General features: G+C 49.6%; 1 protein-coding gene across 1 annotated transcript in view; it reads right to left on the bottom strand.

The window, feature by feature from the left end:
* Nucleotides 1-1,021: 1,021 nt before the first annotated feature.
* Nucleotides 1,022-20,690, bottom strand: part of LOC147115516 (glutamate-rich protein 6-like) — a 56,047-nt gene continuing 36,378 nt past the window's right edge. The window contains exons 9-15 of the mRNA XM_085989812.1: nucleotides 19,343-19,503; nucleotides 17,701-17,768; nucleotides 11,440-11,579; nucleotides 8,060-8,145; nucleotides 6,420-6,572; nucleotides 4,066-4,294; nucleotides 1,022-1,828 (exon numbers count right to left, since the gene is read on the bottom strand). Of these exons, the coding sequence (XP_085845938.1) occupies nucleotides 1,583-1,828; nucleotides 4,066-4,294; nucleotides 6,420-6,572; nucleotides 8,060-8,145; nucleotides 11,440-11,579; nucleotides 17,701-17,768; nucleotides 19,343-19,503 (1,083 nt within the window). The 3' untranslated portion in view covers nucleotides 1,022-1,582. The remainder of the gene's footprint in view (nucleotides 1,829-4,065; nucleotides 4,295-6,419; nucleotides 6,573-8,059; nucleotides 8,146-11,439; nucleotides 11,580-17,700; nucleotides 17,769-19,342; nucleotides 19,504-20,690) is intronic.

Genomic DNA, 20,690 nt, shown 5'->3' with positions numbered 1-20,690 from the left:
ATGGTTATGACAGCTCTTCCTGTCAAATCTATGAATACAGATTCCCTGCTACCATTGGCTCTCCATGGCCCACGTGATCCCAGGGGACGCATCGAACTAACTGCGCCCCTGGGATACGCAAGCACTGCGCGCCGGCAGTTGGAGGAGGCCCAGGATCGGAATCCCACGCGGGCCCACAGCTCAACAGCCGGCGCTTGGTAAGTGCAGGTCGGGGGCTTGCACCCGCGGGAAGCCTCCAACCCGAATTTCTGGGCCAACGTTTCAGGTCTTTGTCAGTTCTGACGAAGGGTCATCGACCTGAAACGTTAACTCTGTTTCTCTCTCTACAGATGCTTCCTGACCTGCTGAGTATTTCCAGCATTTTCTGTTTTTATTCCTGATTTCCAGCATCCGCAGTATTTTGCTGTTGTTTGGACACTTCAGTGGCTCAGCCATGATGTCCCCCGGCCCACCCATGGTTAAATAGCCAGTGACATCCACTGCCTAGATTAAACCTATGAAGTTTGGCCATTTGGTGAGATAAGAGAGAGCACCCAGTGTGTTATAACTGTACCCTAGCTTGAGTTACTGCCTTTAGAAGGAGGGAAAAACAGTTTGGAGTTGTGTGGGGGGTGCGGATTGAGGATTGAGGGAACCAGTACTTCATGGTAAGTTTAAGGTCAAGACAGACTGGCGAGGGGATCTGATGGCATTTACAGTGGAAATGTACAAACAATTAAAACACCTAATTTACTGAAATTGAAATAATTGATGGTTAGTATGAGGGCACTTTTATACGCCTTCAATTCAACCCTCAGATGCCTTGCTCATCTTCATTTTTTTTTTTTAGAAATATTCCCCACTGCAACTGATCCACTCCCGTGCCTCTGCTGATGGTAGTATTAATCCAGCCATTAGTCAGTGGCCAGTGGGTGACACTGCTGCCAATTCTTCTCCTTCCCTTCTCCCAGTGCCTTCCCCTGATGATACTCTGAGACTCAGAAGGTGGAATACTACGAACAGAACATTTTTATAATCAACATTAGAAAGATGCTGAACTTTATTATCTTTTGTTTAAAATTGACGAACAAGCATTTAGCATTAGATTAACATACAGATCCAAAAATAGTTTGAAGAATAAATTGTCATTATCTTGGTAATAAAGACTTTCATCTAATAGACTATAGAATAACAGCACACAAGGTGGGACCACTCAGCTAAGACAACACTTGTTTACCTTATAGTGGGAAGAGATGGACACTCGATTTACCAGTCCCATCCTTCTGCTGCAGTTTTCAGTCACACTGGTATAGATCCACTCTGTAAAATCAAAAACTGTTGTGGACCTAACTTGGAAACGGAGGCCAGGATCTTCAATCCAAAGCCAAAGTGTTCATACTTGAGCCAGTGTTACTCGCACAGGTCCAATACTGGGAAGGTTGCTTGAACATATTTTCATTTTGAAAAATCCTTTAGGTCAAATCAAAATTCAAGAGCTTATTTCATGTATATATAAAACCACCAATTCTCCCCCCGCGCCCCCCTCCACACACACATAGAAATTGTACTCAGCTAATTCCGACTTCTATTCTTCTGTAGCCCTTCAGGCGACCTTTTCCCCCTCAACGCTTTCTTCCATTTTAGTATTGGCATAGAGCCGGGAGAGCCTCTGTTGTTGGGACGCAAGATAAAGCGGAAGTGCAATTTTCTCTGGGTCGTTGCTTGGAAAGTTCAGGGCAATGCACAATTTGTTGATTATGGTTTGAACTTTTAACCGGCTGGCCTGAAGGAAAAGATCGTCCTCCGTTATGCAAGTGTTTGTAAGGAATTTTTTTGATGCTTTTTTAAACTGTTGAGGGGGGAAAAAAGCAATAAAATTCAATTAATGGAACAAGTAGACGAAGATGATTATAAAAGTTGAGGATGTTGCATTTTGCTTAAATAATAATAATAATAATAATCAACTTTATTGTCATTGTTAGTGCACAAGTGCAGTACAACGAAATGTAGGCTTGCGGCTCCCGAGAGTGTACATTTGGATTAAGACATTTAAACACTCAACATTCATTTGGCTTGTAATACATTGGAATTTTTTTCATGTGTCAGTCAAGACACAGGCTGGGGCACTACTGCTCCCGGAGATCTACCTTCAACATCTTTTTAGGGAAAAAAAAATGCACTGATTTTTTTTTCCTTTCTTCTCCTTAAGGATCTGCCTCTTGCTGGGATAAGGTGCTGGCTGCCTCCTTGCCCCAAGTGGCCATTTATTTGTACGTGTGAAACTTGACAATGTCAATGGATCATTCAGCTGCAAGTGGTGCTGGGGACGGGAGGTGGGGTTGCTGAGGATGGGAGGTGGGGGTGCTGGGGTGAGGGTGGGGGCAGGGGGAGGCACAGGAGGCTTTGCTCACAACCAAGCCTGATCCTGTCATCCCTCAACCACCACCATTCCAGCCAGGGTTGCTGGACAGGGATGAGGAGCGGGCACCCCTTCATCCACAGGAGCTGAGGCCAATTGTAGCTCCTCTAACTGGCGCCCTAGCTGAAATCTGCTAATTCACTACACATTTGGAATTCATAGAATCTTCCTCTTCTTCTTCTTCTTAGGCAGTCCCTCGGAACCGAGGATGACTTGCTTCCACATTAAAAATGAGTTCTCAGGTGACTGATGAGTCCAATGCAGGACCTACAGTCTCTGTCACAGGTGGGGCAGACGGTGGTTGAAGGGGCGGGTGGGTGGGTTGCTTGGGTTGACGTGCGCTCCTTGCGCTGCCTGTGCTTGGCTTCCGCATGCTCCCGGCGAAGAGACTCGAGGTGTTCGGCGCCTTCCCGGATGCTTCTCTTCCACTTTGTGCGGTCTTGGGCCAGGGATTCCCAGATGTCGGTGGGGATGTTACACTTTTTCAAGGAGGCTTTGAGGGTGTCCTTGAAGCGTTTCCTCTGCCCACCTGGGGTTCTCTTGCCGTGCCGGAGCTCCAAGTAGAGCACTTGTTTTGGGGTGTCTTGTATCGGACATGCAGACAATGTGACCGGTCCATCGGAGCTGATCGAGCGTGGTCAAAGCTTCAATGCTGGGGATGTTGGCCTGAGCAAGAACAGTGACGTTGGTGCACCTATCCTGCCAATGGATTTGCAGGATCTTGCGGAGGCAGCGTTGGTGGTACCTCTCCAGTGCTTTGAGGTGCCTGCTGTACATGGTCCATGTCTCTGAGGCATACAGCAGGGCGGGTACATAGAATCATACAGCACAGTAGGAGACCATTCGGCCCATCGTGCCTGTGCCGGCTCTTTGGAAGAGCTATCCAATTAGTCCCAATCGCCCACTCTTTCCCCACAGCCCTGCAGATTTTTCCTTTTCAAGTACAGTATATTACACATAGTATTACATATATCCTATTCCCATTTGAAAGCTACTATTGAATTTGCTTCCAACACCTTGTCAGATAGTGTGTTCCAGGTCATAGCAACTCACTGCCTGACAAAGTGTCTCCTCGTCGCCCCGCTGGATCTTTTGCCAATTATCTTAAGTTGAACCCGAGCAGTCTTCTCTCTTCAGACACATTTGCTGGGAGGTGCAAAGCAGCAGCTCTGAGTGACTTGTCTTCCAATTTGTTCAGCGGGGAACAGCCCAGTCTCTCCTCAGCCCCTCCATCCTGGCTGAGATTGGACTACAGGAAATAATCTTTCCATGTTTACAGTGTGGGATGGGACGACACGGGCAATTCCACGATCTGGCAGTCCCGGTGGGGGGGCTACTGCTTGCAATGAGCGTATCTTGGGGAAATTACGGGTGGCAGCCTGTGGTTTTCCATCCATCAAAATCAATGAGTGGAAAATCGTGTGGAGGACACCTGGGATTTGCAGAGACCTGCGGGTGAGGCTCCCTGTCAGAATCAATGGATTGAGGAATCGCCACACGAGTTAATTAAATCATTTGTAAACTTCTTTGCAACCTTTATTGCCAAGTCACTGGACTTCCAATTATCAAATCATTGGAGTGAGTGAGGGTTTGGAATAAGGGACTGGGAGAAATAAACATGGGGGATGAAAGTTATACAAGCAGATTAAACGTGCTGACTATTTTACCTTCAGTTTCGTTCCCACGTTGAATTTTGCTTGCTTCCCCATAGCCAGAAAAGTAATAAAAATCCGTTCTTGTGCTATAATCCTGACACCGATGTTTTCATTTAATGATATGAAAATTGGTTTAAAAGGTATGATGATAAGAGGGGACAAACGGTCTCGCCAGTACCATCGCTTCACTCGGGTGCCATGCTTATCCGAATAGTGGCCGCCCAAAACATTAATGTTTATCCTGTGTATAAAACAAGAGGCACAGGGGGTTGTCACCTATCGACACATTCATCAGGCATCGCTACACGTTAGACCTTCACAGATATTCATTACTAGCAGGTTACCTGTGCCACTCCTCATGGTAAAGAAAGACAGAACTTGCATTTCTATAGCGTCTTTCATGACCTCAGGACATCCCAAAGCGCTTTACAGCCAATGAAGTACTTTTGAAGTAACAACAGAAAATGCTGGAAAAACTCAGCAGGTCAGGCAGCATCAGTGGAGAGAGAAACAGAGTTAACGTTTCAGGTCGATGACCCTTCGTCAGAATAGTCCACAATACACCAGCTGAGGCCTAACCAGTGATTTATAAAGTTCTAGCATGATCTCTTTGCCTTTATAAACCCAAGGAACCCATATGCTTTTTAACCATCTTATCAACTTGCCCTGCCACCTGTAAGGATTTGTCGATATGGACACCAAGGTCTCTCTGCTCTACACTTTTCAGAATCATGGCATTTATAGTGTATTAGTCCTCCCAAAGTGCATCACTTCACACGTCTCTGCATTGAACTCCATCTGCCATGCTTCTGACCATTTCACCATCTTGTCTATGTCATCCTGAAGCCTATAACTATCCTCATCACTATCTACTATTTTGTCAAGTTTCATATCAACGGCAAACTTTATAATGCTGCTCCCTACACCCGAGTCTAGATTGTTTAGAAAAATTGAAACAAGTAATGGACCCAAAACTGGCCTTTGGGGAACAGCACTGCAAACCATCTCCCAGTCTGAAAAACATCCATCCACCACTTTTTCCTGTCTCTGAGCCAATTTTGTGTCCATACCACCACGTTCCCCTTAATTCCATGGGCTTCCACCCTCTTAATAAGCCTCCTGTGTGGCACTCTGTCGAATGCTTTCCAAAAGGTCCATATTTACATCTACTGCACTACCTTGATCAACGTTCTCTGTTACCACATCGAAGAATTCAATCAAGTTAGTCAGACACAATTTGCCTTTAACAAATCCATGCTGACTCTCCTTGATTAACCCATGCCTTTCCAAGTGAAAGTTTATTTTGTCCCTGGTAATGGTTTCCAATAACTTCCCCGCCACCGATGGTAGGCGGACTGGCCTGTAGTTTCCTGGTTTATCCCTCTCCCCTTTCTTGAATATTGGTATAACATTAGCAAGGAACCAATAGAACCAAGACGGGGAGATGCAGTTAAGATACAGATCAGCCAGGATCTATTTGAATGGCGGAATGGGCTCAAGGGGCTGAATGGCCTCCTACTGTTCTTATGTTCCTAATGATGGGGCAGCATAAAACATCAAGGGAGGGAGCAGTAGGAAAGAATGCAGGTACAGAGAGGTTGGCGGTGATGAGTGGGAAAGAGGTTAGTGGTGGTGAGTGGGTGGTAAAGTAGGAATCTGATGGGGGAATGGTGAAAGGTTAGAGGGCAAAAAACAAGGAAAATTGGCAGTTGCCAAAAGTTTGTCGCTGAGCATGAAAGAGATGGATGGGATATAGAAAGAAGAGTTAGGATGGTGTTTAAATCATACATTTACTGGCCAAAAAGCACACAGGTCCACATGACCATCAATTGCTTTGGAAACATAATACATATTTTATTTGGAATGGAGACACAATCTGAATTATAAACCATGATGAATAGTTTGATATCTCATTTGCGACCATGGGTTAAACTAACTATTCTATCAGAGCAGTGTTGGAAACTATGTGCCGCGGCATGCCTGCCCATCTGGGGCGGATAACTAATCAAAGATTGTACAAAATCAAAATACTGTGGATGCTGGAAATCCGAAACAGAAACAGAAAAATGCTGGAAATACTCAGCAGGCCAGGCAGCATCTGTGGAGAGAGAAATAGAGTTAACGTTTCAGGTTGATGACCCTTCATCAGGTCGATGACCTTTCGTCAGGTCGATGACCCTTACATCTCTAACTTTTTCCAGTTCTGACGAAGGGTCATCGACCTGAAACATTAACTCTGTTTCTCTCTCCACAGATGCTGAGTACTTCCACCATTTTCTGTTTCTATTTCTAATCAAAGATTGTGTCCATCTTTAGAAAGGATAAGGTTTTGAGTGCGGTTTAATCATAAGGATAAAGTGACCTACCAGACCACGCCATTTGGATGATAGCAGGTGCACCTCCCATAGGAGCTAAATACTGCTCGGATTGTCGGATCTGCAGCTCTGTCCTCCTGCACTATGCAGGTAATCTTCTTCTGGTCAGTAAACACCAGGACTGCCAGATTCCCAGAGGGGTAACTTATTGTTGTTAAGGAAACACCGCGGCAATCAAATTTTAAGGTAACAAACAGGTGTTTGCTCTGAAACAAAGAAATGGAACTCTTGGACAGGGCTAGCAGGTAAATACACCACCTGGTGTGGTTACAGAGCCACACAGACCAGGTTTGGTCCTCAATCTGGGGTAAGTCAGCCACGCTCAGGACAGCAGGAGTGGTGCTACAATCAGTGTCCATTGTCTAGGGAGGGGGAAAATTCAGCCAGGGTTCCCAGTTCTGACTGCTGTCTAAGTGAGTCTTGCTGGAAAGTGTGTGTTTGTGGATGGTGGTTGAGGACAGAATTGGGTTCATGCTGTGTCTCCTACTGTCTGCGTCCACGCACTCCGGTGAGAGGTAGCACTTGGGCAGATGCTTGTGGAAGTGCCCGATTTTCTTCACCATTGAGGTCAGCGGAAAAGAAAATCGGACGCAGTGTAAAAAAACAGGCTGCAGATTTGTCCTGCGCCTGTTTTGTTACTACCGGTGTAGTCAGTGTTCTCGCTCAGGCCAACATCCCCAGCATCGAAGCTTTGACCACGCTCGATCAGCTCCGATGGACGGGCCACATCGTCCGCATGCCCTGTTATAAATCTCATCATTCATCAAGAAACTACTCGTGAAATAACGCTGGACGGCCAGCTGGTGGCGCCGTCCAAGGAGTATAAATACTCGGGCGTCGGCCCCAGCTTTCCAGGGACATTTTGTAAGACAGGAACTAGTGAAGTACAACTAGACCTCCATGTTCTGAAACAAGTTGATTAAAGCCTTGCTTTATGCTCAAACCAAGTGTGTAGTGAGTTTTATTCCGTCAGCCCTATACAAGGCTCCCAAAACAAGTGCTCTACTCGGAGCTCCGACACGGCAAGAGAGCCGCAGGTGGGCAGAGGAAATGCTTCAAGGACACCCTCAAAGCTTCCTTGAAAAAGTGCAACATCCCCACCGATACCTGGGAATCCCTGGCCCAAGACCGCACAAAGTGGAGGAGAAGCATCCGGGAAGGTGCCGAACACCTTGCGTCTCTTCGCCGGGAGCAAGCGGAAGCCATGCGCAAACAGCAGAAGGAGCGCACGTCAACCCAAGCGCCCCAGCCACCCGCCCCTTCAACCACTGTCTGCCCTACCTGTGACAGAGACTGTAGGTCCCACATTGGACTCAGTCACCTGAGAACTCATTTTTAGTGTGGAAGCAAGTCATCCTCGGTTCCAAGGGACTGCCTAAGAAGAAGACTACTGGTGTAGGCCAATTTCACCCCCAAGGGAAAGTGGGGAGAAATATCTGTTTAAAATAAACAAGTTAACAACTGCATTAAAACAGCGCACAAATAATTGTATCTAAATGTTTGCCAGAGGAAATTAAACACAAATGTGTTGCATCACATGGAGGGGACTGACTACTGCATGTCGATCTTCCTAATGAAGTTCAGCCTGCATCCAATGCAATTTAATTTCAGCAACTTCGCACAAAGGATACAATATCTGAGCTGTTCCGTCCGGAAAGGTTGTGAGAAACTTATTCCCGTTCCTGTAGTACTTCACCAGGAAAGAGGGCAGAAAATCCTTTACAAACGGGTAAAGAGGAAACAATGGTGAAAGTTTCGCAGTCGCTACGTCTGCCCCGAAGCTACACAGAGGGATGGCAGCGAATGAATGGTCGGTCGGTTCGTTTGAAAACTCGTCTCCCCGCTATTTTGGAGAAGGTGTTATTCCTATTATTTTTAAACAGTTTAAAGGCTCCACTAACTTGGCAGAGGGAGGGTTTGTAAAGAAACAGGTTCAACGTTTGCGTGTTAGCATTCCACAGCATAATTTCTGGCCCAGAGTAACATAGTAATGGAATTTCAGGCAGAAGACCATCACTGCCAGTCAAATTATCCCGTCTTTCCGGTGAGATATTTCTATATCATTCACAACATTTCATAACTGTTTCATAACCATGGCCGCTGTCGATCATTCTGCCATTGCCATTTACACCTCATCTAGAGCCATCTTTTGTTTCTTAACTTGCCCCATTACCATCTCCTTTTGCCTTGCACCATCATCCCTTTTGTCTCTTAATCTCTCCTGCCTTCCACCCTATCACAGACCTTCCCTTTTGTTCTTTCCTCCCCTCCCCCCTTTCCCGGCCCCTGCACTTGCTTAAAAATCTGTTCCATCTCCAGCTTTTTCCAGTTCTGACGAAGGGTCATCGACCTGAAACGTTAACTCTGTTTCTCTCTCCACAAACACTGCCTGACCTGCTGAGTGTTTCCAGCATTTTCTGTTTTTATTTCATAACCGTCATTCCCTTCAGGAGCAGGAAGCTGCCTATTCCAGTTTTTGAAACCTTGAACCCCTCCCTGGCAGTTTGTTGCACATTGTCCTCACCCCTTTAAGCTAAGGAAGTTCTGTATGACCCACCTATTTACTTGCCTTTTCCTGGTCTTTAATCTATGCTCCCTGGCTTTGGAAATGCATGGGTGATGGAGCAGTTCTATAATTCTATCGTCTTGACAACCTCTTTCAAGTTAAGCGCGAATGTGTCGCATCGTATGGAGGGGACTATTGTATGTCTATGTTCCTCCTAACAAGTACTTCTAACAGAGACTTAAAAAAAAATATTTCACCTCTTTCTAATCAGACTGCAGTACATACCGTTCAATAGAATATGCCACACTTAAAGCAAGGACAGCAAAGTTTTGGGGCTTTTTCCACTTGGAGAACAAAGTCTGACCAAACGCCATGCTGCCCTAACAGCCACAATTAAGTCGCCTACTTTCCACTTCGGCCAAGAATATCCAAAAGCGAGGGGGAGGAAAAAAAAAATAGGAAAACAAGCAGGAAAATTCTGGGTCTTTTGTTAGAGCGTGGGACACTCCTGGAGGGTCAATCATGTACATCTGAGCTCCATCGTTCTCGGCATAAGACCCCATAATAAAGCTGCTTCCAAACGGCCTCACAGCACTATCTATATATATAAAAATGGTATGTCTCTCTGTCTGTCTTTCTGTCTCTCTGTCCGGCTATACAATCAAAAGTTATAGAGCATACCTACACGTGTGTTACATCAAAAGAAAGCTTACGATTCCAGAACGGTCGTAAGCGTATTTACGTTTCAGTGAGACAAAAATTGCGCCCACGGTATCCCAAAAATGTTCAAAATTCCGCTCATTATCTGCTCATTAGCATTGAGTGACGTCGAGGTCGACCAATCGTACGGTCGAGCGACCCAACGGTCGACCAATCGCTGTGTGGCGGGGGCGGGTTCCTGGCGCGGGTTCCTGGCGCGTGCAGGCGGGCCCTCCTAGAGTCGAGTGACAGGACGATTGACCAATCCTACGCTTTGGTGACCTGACGGTCGACCAATCGGTGCATGTGTGGGCGGGCCTTATCGTTCTGAACCGAGGTGAGTCGCCGCCATCTTGATTCCAAACTTTTCATTTCTTTTTCCCGCTTTCTGCGTCTTTAAAAAAAAAGTTGCTTTTATTGTTTTAAAAAAAAGTTAATTACTTTCTAAATCTTTTATCTAATCTCATTAATTTTCCTACCTTTCCCCGTTTTTGCAGGTAGGCCTCGAAGCCTGGGCGTCTGTTGCCAGCCATGCTGGACCCTAGGCAATTGTTTTGTGGCAAGTTCCTCCCACCCCTCACCCCCCACCCCCCCCTGCTGGGCCCGATTCCGAACCAGCAGCCAGCCATCTTGGTAAAGGCTGGCTCGGCTCACTGCAAGCTCCTCGCGCTTGCGCTGCACGGCGCACCTCCACACAGAGCGCGGCCAGAGGGAAGCGAGCAGGTTAGCGGGGGGGCGGGGCTCGGGAGGGGAGGGGGAGCAGAGAGGGTTACCCCGGCGACCGGGCTCGCCAGCCGCAATCGGCCGTCTCAAGCCGCTCAGGCCCAGGCCCGGTCCCGGAGATCGGGAGGCGGAGAGGGGAGGAGGGTTACCAAGGCAACCGGGCCCGGCCAGCCGCAATCGGCCGTCTCAAGCCGCCTCAGGCCCGGCCTTGAGAGGGCGGGGCTCGGGCTGATCGGGGGGCTGCGCTTGGCATGTCAGTGCGTGGGACGGCACGGAGCTCAGCGGAGCTATCGCCGGCAGAGGGGAGAGGGTCTGCTGGCTCCCCCCTCCCTTTCTCCTCCCCTCCTTCCCCCACCTCCCCACCCCTCCCCTCCTCTCCCCCTCCCCTCCTCCTCTCCCCCTCCCCTTCCCTCCCCCTCCCCTTCCCTCCCCCCCTCCTCCCCCCTTCCTCCCCTCCCTCTCTCCCTCCCCCTCCCTCCCCTCCCCCTCCCTCTCCTTTCCCCCCTCCCTTCCCCCCTTTCCCTTCCCCCCTTCCCCCCACCTTCCCCCCAGTCGCGCTCTCTCTTCCCCCCAGTCGCTCTCTCTCTTCCCCCCAGTTGCTCTCTCTCTTCCCCCAAGTCGCGCGCTCTCTTCCCCCCAGTCGCTCTCTCTCTTCCAACAACAACATGCCCTCAAAAATCCCTCGGCACCGCCGGGCACTTCAGCTAGTATAAATATGTATGTGTGGATGTGCATTGCTACTCTGTCTGCCAGATGCCTCAGTGGAACATCGTATCCGTAGTTGGATCTAAATTTGAAAGCTTCCTCCCTTGCAATATCAGTAAGAGACCGTGCCTCTGCCATAAGACCCGTTGCTGCTATTCCAACATGACAATCGATGTTAAATATGCGTTTGTTGGAGCCCCTGTTCATACAGTTTTGAAAGGACCAATTTCTCTACTCCAAGCAGTGGGAAGAGGCTCGTGTGGAGCATAAACACCAGCATGGACCAGTGGGGCCGAACTCTGTGCTGTACATTCTATGTAATTCTAGGTAAATAAACATATTAATATGCTAAAACTGACAAAACACCTCTACACATACCTTGTGCCAACTGAATGTATCATCCCCTAGTTCTGTAAAAATATTATCCCATTCATCATCTTCCTTGTGCGGCTCTTTTATTGTTACAAAGTCCAATGACGTTGATAACTGAAAAGCGATTGTAGTGAGTTTTCTTGGTGCTTGATTTAAGAAGGTGGTGGTGGGGGGGTGGGGGGGGGGGGGGGGAGGTGAGAAACAGAAAGAGAAAAGAAATTCGATTTTTAGAGACCATTCAAAATTGCCAACATTTCAAGCATACAACACGCAACTCATTTCTACTCCCATTTCTAGTCAAACAGTAATAGGAGTGCTCCCAGCGGGAAGCAGCCCTCACAGGAAGCGCAACGTGGGTGCACAGCTCGTGATTTCCTTGGGTGGAAGATCATGCGCTGCGCACTCGTGATTCCCTGAGGTTCTCTCCCTGCAAGGCGCCGTTCCCAGTGGAAGCGCCAAATTGTGGGATCGCCGCCTTGTAAGGCAAGTCCAGTGAGGGTTGTGCTTCTGGAGTGTCATACTCCTAGGGGGTGATTTTTCACTCAGAAGTCGGGAAGGAGGCGGGACTGCAACTTTCGGGGTTGTAGTCCCGCCTCCATCGCGATGCGGCCAATCCATGCGATTTTAACTTGATTGACCTTGTTGAGCCCACCCAGCGGGCTCAGCAGGCCAATTAAGGGCCACCCGGCGACGTCACAGATTGATATTTCAGCTGTCAAGACGTTTTGACAGATGAAATATCAGTGTTTCACAGCTTTTTGAAGCTGTCAAACACTGACAGTCTAACTTCTAACCTGAGTTCTTCTACACAGACTCAGTTAGAAATCTCACTGATATACCTATCAATTCCTCCAATAAAAGGCGAAGAGTTACGAAGGTGACTAAAGGTTTTTATTGACTAAATAACAGCCCACTCTCGTGGGTGATCCGATCCAAGCAGGAGGAATACCAGCCAGTCGCTCACCTTTATACCTGGCCTGGTGGGTGGAGCCAAGGCGGAGTCGGCAGTGGTCATCCCAGGTATAGCAGTGTGGCAAGAGGCGACCTCGTACCGTGATACAATAGTGGTCAGTGATACAGTTATAACGAACAGTGGTGAACAGTGCTAACGATAGTGAACGTGGTTTACCACATTCACCCCTTGTTTAGAATTAAGTCCGGCGGGGTGAAGTGTACTACCAATTCTGGTAGGTCAGTCTGTCCGGAGGCTTCGTAAGCCTCTCCGATCGCCGCAGCGGTGGTGTTGCCTTATCCGGTGCTGGTGCCTTATCCGGTGTTGATGCTGGTGTTTGCGTGGTCGGCGAGGGCTCGTGGGGTTCCGGCATGCCGTCTACCTGGACTGAGGTTGGGGGGGGTGGTGGCGGTGTTTCCGGATCGGCTGAGGGTGCGAGGTCTCGTAGGGAGACAGTGTCCTCCCGCCCGTCTGGGTACGCCACGTAGGCGTACTGGGGGTTGGCGTGCAGGAGGTTCACCCTCTCGACCAGGGGGTCCGTTTTATGGGTCCTCACGTGTTTCCGCAGCCAGACCGGCCCCGGGGCGGTCAGCCAGGTTGGTAGAGTGGTTCCCGTAGTCGACTTCCTGGGGAAAACGAACATTCGTTCATGGGGGGTGGTGTTAGTGGCCGTGCAAAGTAATGACCGGATGGAGTGCAGCGCTGTCGGGAGGACTTCTTGCCAGCGGGAGGTTGGGAGGCCCTTAGACTTTAAGGCTAAGAGGACGGCCTTCCATACCGTCGCGTTCTCTCTTTCCACCTGACCGTTACCTCTGGGGTTGTAGCTGGTGGTCCTGCTTGCTGCAATACCTCTCTCTAGGAGGAATTGCCGGAGTTCCTCGCTCATGAAGGAGGAGCCCCGGTCGCTGTGTATATAGTTCGGGAACCCGAACAAGGCGAAGAGGGCATTCAGGCACTTAATGACCGTGCTACTGGTCATGTCGGGGCAGGGGAAGGCAAAGGGGAAACGGGAGTACTCATCAACGATGTTGAGGAAGTACACATTACGGTCAGAGGACGGGAGGGGCCCCTTAAAGTCGATGCTCAGGCGCTCGAAGGGGCGGGTGGCCTTGATCAGGCTTGCTCGGTCCGGCCTATAGAAGTGCGGTTTGCACTCCGCACAGGTCTGGCAGTTCCTGGTCATGGTCCTGACCTCCTCGATGGAGTAGGTCAGGTTGCGGGCCTTAATGAAATGGTAGAGTCTGGTGACTCCGGGGTGGCAGAGCTGGTCGTGGAGGGTCTGAAGCCTATCGATATGCGCGCTGGCGCATGTCATTCGTGAAAGGGCATCAGGGGATTCATTCAGCTTGCCTGGCCGGTACAAGATCTCATAATCGTAGGTGGAGAGCTCGATTCTCCATCTCAAAATCTTGTCATTCTTGATTTTGCCCTTCAGCTTGTTATTAAACATGAAAGCCACCGAACGCTGGTCGGTGAGGAGGGTAAATCGTTTGCCTGCCAGGTAGTGCCTCCAGCGCCGTACTGCCTCCACGATCGCCTGGGCCTCTTTCTCGACCGACGAATGTCGGATCTCGGGGCCCTGTAGGGTCCTTGAGAAGAAGGCCACTGGCCTCCCCTCCTGGTTTAGGGTGGCGGCTAAGGCGAAGTCGGAGGCGTCGCTCTCCACCTGAAAGGGGATGGACTCGTCCACTGCGTGCATCGTGGCCTTGGCTATGTCTCCCTTAATGAGGGAGAAGGCCGCGCACGCCTCCTCCGTGAGGGGGAAGGAAGTGGCTTTCAGGAGGGGTCTGGCTTTGTCCGCGTAATTGGGTACCCATTGGGCATAGTAGGCGAAAAGCCCCAGGGTTCTCCTAAGTGCTTTAGGGCAGTGGGGGAGGGGTAGCTCCATGAGGGGGCGCATTCTTTCTGGGTCGGGGCCGATGATTCCGTTCTCCACTACGCAGCCGAGGATGGCAAGGCGCGTGGTGTTAAACACGCATTTCTCCTTATTGTAGGTGAGGTTCAGCCGTTGGGCCGTACGGAGGAATTTCTCCAGATTCGCGTCATGTTCCTGCTGGTCGCGGCCGCAGATAGTGACGTTATCTAGGTAGGGGAATGTAGCCTGCAGTTCGTTCTGGTCAACCATCTGGTCCATCTCCCTTTGGAAGACCGAGACCCCATTAGTGACACCGAAGGGGACCCTAAGGAAGTGGTATAGGCGCCCATTCGCCTCGAAGGCGGTATACTGGCGGTCCTCAGGGTGGATAGGGAGTTGGTGGTAGGCCGACTTCAGGTCGATGGTCGAGAATACTTTATACTGTGCAATCTGATTGACCATGTCAGATATGCGGGGGAGGGGGTATGCGTCCAGCTGGGTATATCTGTTTATGGTCTGGCTGTAGTCGATGACCAGGCGGTTTTTATCGCCGGTCTTTACGACTACGACCTGGGCACGCCAGGGGCTGCTGCTCCCCTCGATAATGCCCTCTTTCAGGAGGCGCCGCACCTCAGAGCTAATGAAGGCTCTGTCCCCGGCGCTATACCGCCTGCTTTTGGTAGCGACGGGTTTGCAGTCAGGGGTAAGGTTAGCAAACAGAGAGGGTGGCGGGACCTTGAGGGTGGAGAGGCTGCAGGTGTTACGCGGTGGGCGGTTTAACGTTTGCTGGTTGTTGACTGTGAGTGGGGGGAGGGGTCCACCGTATGCTAGGGTTACGCTTTGGAGGTGGGATTGGAAGTCCAGCCCTAGTAGGACGGCAGCGCAGAGATGGGGGAGGACGAGGAGTTTAAAGTTTTTATACTCCGTGCCCTTAACCGACAGGGTCACGACACAGTAGCCGCTGATGTCCGTGGCGTGGGACCTCGATGCCATCGAGATTCGGCTGCGCGTTGGTAGGACAGAGAGGGAGTAGTGGCTCACCGTGTCTGGGTGGATGAAGCTCTCCGTGCTTCCGCTGTCGAACAGGCAGGTCGTGGCGTGGCCGTTCACTTTGATGTCCATCATTGACTTGGACAGATGGTGCGGGCGGGCTTGGTCCAGGGTGACGGAAGCTAGTGTGTAGCTGAGCGAGTCGTTGTCATCTGCGGGCGAGGCGGTCGGGCGTGGTGAGTAAAATGGCGTCTCCCACGAGGTAGGGCCCCATGAGGCACTATTGGGGTCGGTTGCCTTAATCAAAGATGGCCGCCCCCATGACTCATGTGTGGGGATGCTGGCCTCAGTTGCCCTAAACAAAGATGGCCGCCCCCATGACTCATGTGTGGGGATGCTGGCCTCAGTTGCCCTAAACGAAGATGGCCGCCCCCATAGTTCGCATGCGGCACTGCTGGCCTCTGAGGATCCGCTCCTGCAGGCCTTGGAGAAGTGGCCTTTCTTCAGGCAGGTTCTACATATGGAGTTCTTGGCTGGGCAGCGCGACCTCGGGTGCTTCTCCTGGCCACAAAAAAAACAGCCGGCGGCCCGATCGCGGATGCCCGATGTCGGGGCCGGTGCCGGGGGTGGCGGGGCCGGTCGGGTCCGGGACGCCGACGCAGAGGTAGGTCCCGGGGGCGGCGCTGGGAAGGGTGCTGTGGTAGGGGTCGGGCCCGAGTCCCAGGGTCGCGAGCAGTACCTGGTGAATGCTTCCTGATCTTGGTGGGCCACTTCCAGGGAGATAGCGAGGGCTTCAGCTTTTTCCATGCTGAGGTCTTTAGCTTCCAGCAGTCTTTGCCGTGAGTACTCGGACCGTAGGCCTTTCAGGAATGCGTCGCGGATATTATCTTCAGTATTTTCGGCTGCCGACACCGATTTAAAGTCACAGTTCCTGGCGAGTGCATATAGCGCCTGTGAGAATTCGGCTACTGATTCTCCTGGCTGTTGCGGCCGTGATCTTAGGAGGTGCCTAGCGTACATGTAGTTTACCGGGGTCCGGTACTTCTGTTTCAGCAGGTTGATGGCGGTCTCGTAGGTAGTCATGTCCTCGATGAGAGTGTATACTCTCGGGCTCAGTTGTGCCTGCAGGACACTTAGTTTGGATGCCTGAGGGACGCTGGATTCTCTCAGGTATGATTCGAAGCAGACCAGCCAGTGTTTAAAGTCTGCGGCTGAGTTTGCTGCTCGTGGGTTCAGGTCCAGGTACGGCGGTCTGAGGGCTCGCAGCCAAGCTGGCTGGTGTGGCTGTGCTCCTGGGAGCTGCGCTGGTGGCTCCTCCGCCGGTTGTGACTCGTTGTCGGACATCATTAAATTTAGTCAATAAAATTGATATACCTATCAATTCCTCCAATAAAAGGCGAAGAGTTACGAAGGTGACTAAAGGTTTTTATTGACTAAATAACAGCCCACTCTCGTGGGTGATCCGATCCAAGCAGGAGGAATACCAGCCAGTCGCTCACCTTTATACCTGGCCTGGTGGGTGGAGCCAAGGCGGAGTCGGCAGTGGTCATCCCAGGTATAGCAGTGTGGCAAGAGGCGACCTCGTACCGTGATACAATAGTGGTCAGTGATACAGTTATAACGAACAGTGGTGAACAGTGCTAACGATAGTGAACGTGGTTTACCACACTCACCGGCAAAGAAAGCTGCAGGCTGTCACTTTTGACAGTTCACAGCCATTCTGCTTTCTGTGCCGGTGAGATGATGGACTCCCGAAACCTAGAGGAAGGAAGGCTGTAAAGGTAAGTACAGGTAATTTAAACTTATTTACACACTTTAGACACAACAAACACACTTACCTTTGCACTCATGCACCCATCACTCACCTGAACACCAACATCTCGACCCCTCCAAGTCCTTCAACCCGACGGCCCGACTCCTCTAACTTGGCGTGGTTTGGAGCCGTCGGGAATCCCACAGTTCAAGATTAAAAATAGGGATTAGGCTAAAAACTGCCTGTTAACTACCTGTTAACAGGCAGTTAATTGTCACTAATCCCCTTCCCGCCTCGGGTAGGTGGGTCCCAGTGCGGGACGGGTACCTGCCTCCTTTGAAACTTACATGGAGGTGGGTTGGGGGCAGGATGGTGTCAGGACCCCCGAATTTGGGACTTTAACCCTCCGCACGCCTCCAATCCTGACTCCACGGGTCAATGAAAATCAAGGCCCTAACTTCAGCCCCGGCATTCCCAAGTAGTGAGGCTCGGTGCTGAGAGCACCGGCCTCTCAGAAATGCCTTTATAAGGACGGTCCAACTGAAAATGGTCCTTGGTGTCCTGGATCTCCCAGTGCTCTGGAACCCAGCCCATTTTACACTGCGATGTAGAGTCAGCAGCAACTGATAAACCACCAAGCTGTTTGGCTCATCGGAGGCACAAGGTGAAAATATACAAACAAAATGAAACATTTAGACCACGAGAAGAAAAACTTACAGATAGTATATTTGCGTTGAGATTCCTTTGTTGACTTGAAATATTTTTCCATTGCTCGGTCACGTAACCTGGCAAAGCAAAACAAAAGCCTTGAAGAGCTAACTAATCCTTTCAAAGCTGCACTGAGCAAGGGATTCAGCCCCAATTTTAACTCCAGGTGGATTTCCCCGCTCAGTTAAAATCACAGTCGGGTCTCAATGATGTCATCGGGCCGCAACATGCGCATGTAAAGAAGGACCCCGATTGGCTCTAGGCGCGTGTCCCTGCTGCCTGCTCAGGAGAGCGGGTTAAAATCGCAGAGGTTGTGATCATGGCGGTTTTCGGAGAGGTAAGAGCCAGGGTGATTTTAACTGCCCACCCGTCAGGTTCCTGCTGAGCGAGTAGGGTTAAAATCGCTCCCACTGGTTTTGAAACTGGTCCTCCCTGTGCAGGTGAACTAAACATAGGATTAGCGTTAAGTCCTGGAAAAATGCGAGCGGATCAGGAAGCCCGGTGACTTCCCGGATGCTTCTCCTCCACGTTGTGCGGTCTTGGGCCAGGGATTCCCAGGTGTCGATGGGGATGTTACACTTTTTCAAGGAGGCTTTGAGGGTGTCCTTGAAGCGTTTCCTCTGCCCACCTGGGGCTCTCTTGCCGTGCCGGAGCTCCGAGTAGAGCGCTTGTTTTGGGAGTCTCGTATCGGGCATGCGGACTGTGATGAAATATTCCATTCATCACTGCCTGTGACTGTGGTCGGTTTCAGTGTCATTTCCCTTCCCCCAGTCCTCATTGTATTGTTTATTGGAATGTGCTGTGTGTAGGGCTCCGCCCATACCTGGGCCCCTTTTGTAAGCTAGCTCAGTCTGGCCTCAGTCTCCAGAAGGAAGATATCTCTCTCTCTTACGTGTTACTTTCTAAGTTAATAAAAGCCTTATTTTGTTTCGCTAACATCGGGTCTCGGAATTATTGAGGCACATCACGGACAATGTGACCCGTCCATCGGAGCTGATCGAGCGTGGTCAAAGCTTCGATGCTGGGGATGTTGGCCTGAGCAAGAACACTGACGTTGGTGCGTCTATCCTGCCAATGGATTTGCAGGATCTTGCGGAGGCAGCGTTGGTGGTACCTCTCCAGTGCTTTGAGGTGCCTGCTGTACATGATCCAGTAGTTCCTGAATCACTCTGTTAAAAAACCACGGGAGATCGACTAATCTACATTCATGAACGTTAAAAAAAAGACCCTTGTGAGCAAATTCATTAGCCAACCAATAGTTATCAAGTGGAGGTGGTAGAGGCAGAAACCCTCACCACATTTAAAAAGTACTTGGATATGCACTTGAAGTGTCGTAAGCTGCAGGGCTATGGAAAAAGAGCTGGAAAGTGGGATTAGGCTGGGTGGCTCTTTTTCAGCCGGCGCGGACAGAGTGGGCCGAATGGCCTCCTTCTGTGCTGCAAACTTCTACGATTCTATAAGTAGCCATTCTAGTCGTGCCACTTTCGGGCAATCTAATTGGCTGCAGCGAAGCATGTGATCAGCCTGATTGTTGTGTGTTTTATTGACAGGGTGCTATACCAAGGGCGATAAAGAACGTTGCTCCAAGCCGAACTTCAAGTGGTTTGCACCCAAAACCAAACTAAATCCAATACTAGAAGCAGTGTATTACCTCATTGCTGCTTTCTCCTTGGCTTGTTCTCTTTCGTGTAAACTGCTGTACGGAAGGTGAGGTGAGACGTCGATCATTTCCAAACCAGCTTTCAATCTCATGAGCTCGTCTTCTCTCACGAGGAACTCAAACAAGTCCCGATACTGCTTACAGCAAAAGAGCTGCAAAAATAAAAAAAATCACGCACCATTAAAGGCTTGAAAGCATCAGCACATATTAGATGTAGTGACATCAGGCGCTGGTAATGATTCTGCTCCTCCTCTCTCTTATGTTCTTTAATTAATAGACATTCTTATTATGAACACAGCTAGCTTTTGCTAGTTACTTTATTGAGCCCATGTGGACTAGGTACAGTATCTGTAGAGGCTGCCATCTTGACTGTTGCCTTGTGGGTAGCCTAGCCTCATGGGTAATGTAGTCTTAATATATATACAGCTGGGTAGTGTAGTCTTATACATACAGCTATGTACAGCTTTACACAGCTCTACGGCTCCACCTAGTGTCCACTATAGAATGACATGTTATTGATCATTACATCCCCCTTTCTTTGAGGTTTAACAAAATCAATATCAATCAACTTTCAAGAAAACAATAAAGATAATATCAGTAAAAAAAAAAAAAATCTTATGTTCATTAATAAATAGACATTCTTATTATGAACACAGCTAGCTTTTGCTAGTTACTTTATTGAGCACATGTGGACTAGGTACAGTATCTGTAGAGGCTTCCATCTTGACTGTTGCCTTGTGGGTAATGTAGTCTTAATATATATACAGCTGGGTAGTGTAGTCTTATACATACAGCTATATACAGCTCTACACAGCTCTACGGCTCCACCTAGTTTCCACTATAGAATGACATGTTATTGATCATTACATAGGCCCATCTTTTGTTTCTTTACTTGTCCCATTCCCGTCCCCTTTTGCCTTTCACCACCATCCATTTTGTCATGTAATCACTCCGGCCTTCCACCCTATCACAGGCCTTCCCTTTTGCTCTTTCCTCCCCTCCCCCACTTTTCTTGCCTCAAACCTGGAAACTCTCGATTTACCGGCACCTAAATAACCGGAAATCTCTGTTAACCGGCAAAATTCAGGAGTAGGTTCAGGTAAGTTTTACTTCATATTAGTGGCAGTTCCTGGATCTGTGGCTGTGTAACTGGGGTTCCTGCACTTGTTGCTAAGCAACAGGGATGCTTGGTCTGTGGCCGGAGTTTCTGCACATGTTGCTAAGCAACAGGGAAGCCTGGATTTGTTGCTGTGTACGGAGCTCTTGTACCTTTTAACTATACCTCTCTGTAATCCGGACTTTTTGATAAACCGGCACCACGCCGGTCCCATCGGTGCCG

This window comes from Somniosus microcephalus, chromosome 6, assembly GCF_052327205.1.
Source record: "Somniosus microcephalus isolate GS21.2 chromosome 6, FLI_Smic_1.0, whole genome shotgun sequence".
NCBI classification, from domain to species: domain Eukaryota; kingdom Metazoa; phylum Chordata; class Chondrichthyes; order Squaliformes; family Somniosidae; genus Somniosus; species Somniosus microcephalus.
Note: the sequence above shows the minus strand (reverse complement) of the source record. Positions and strands in the feature narration are given on the sequence as shown.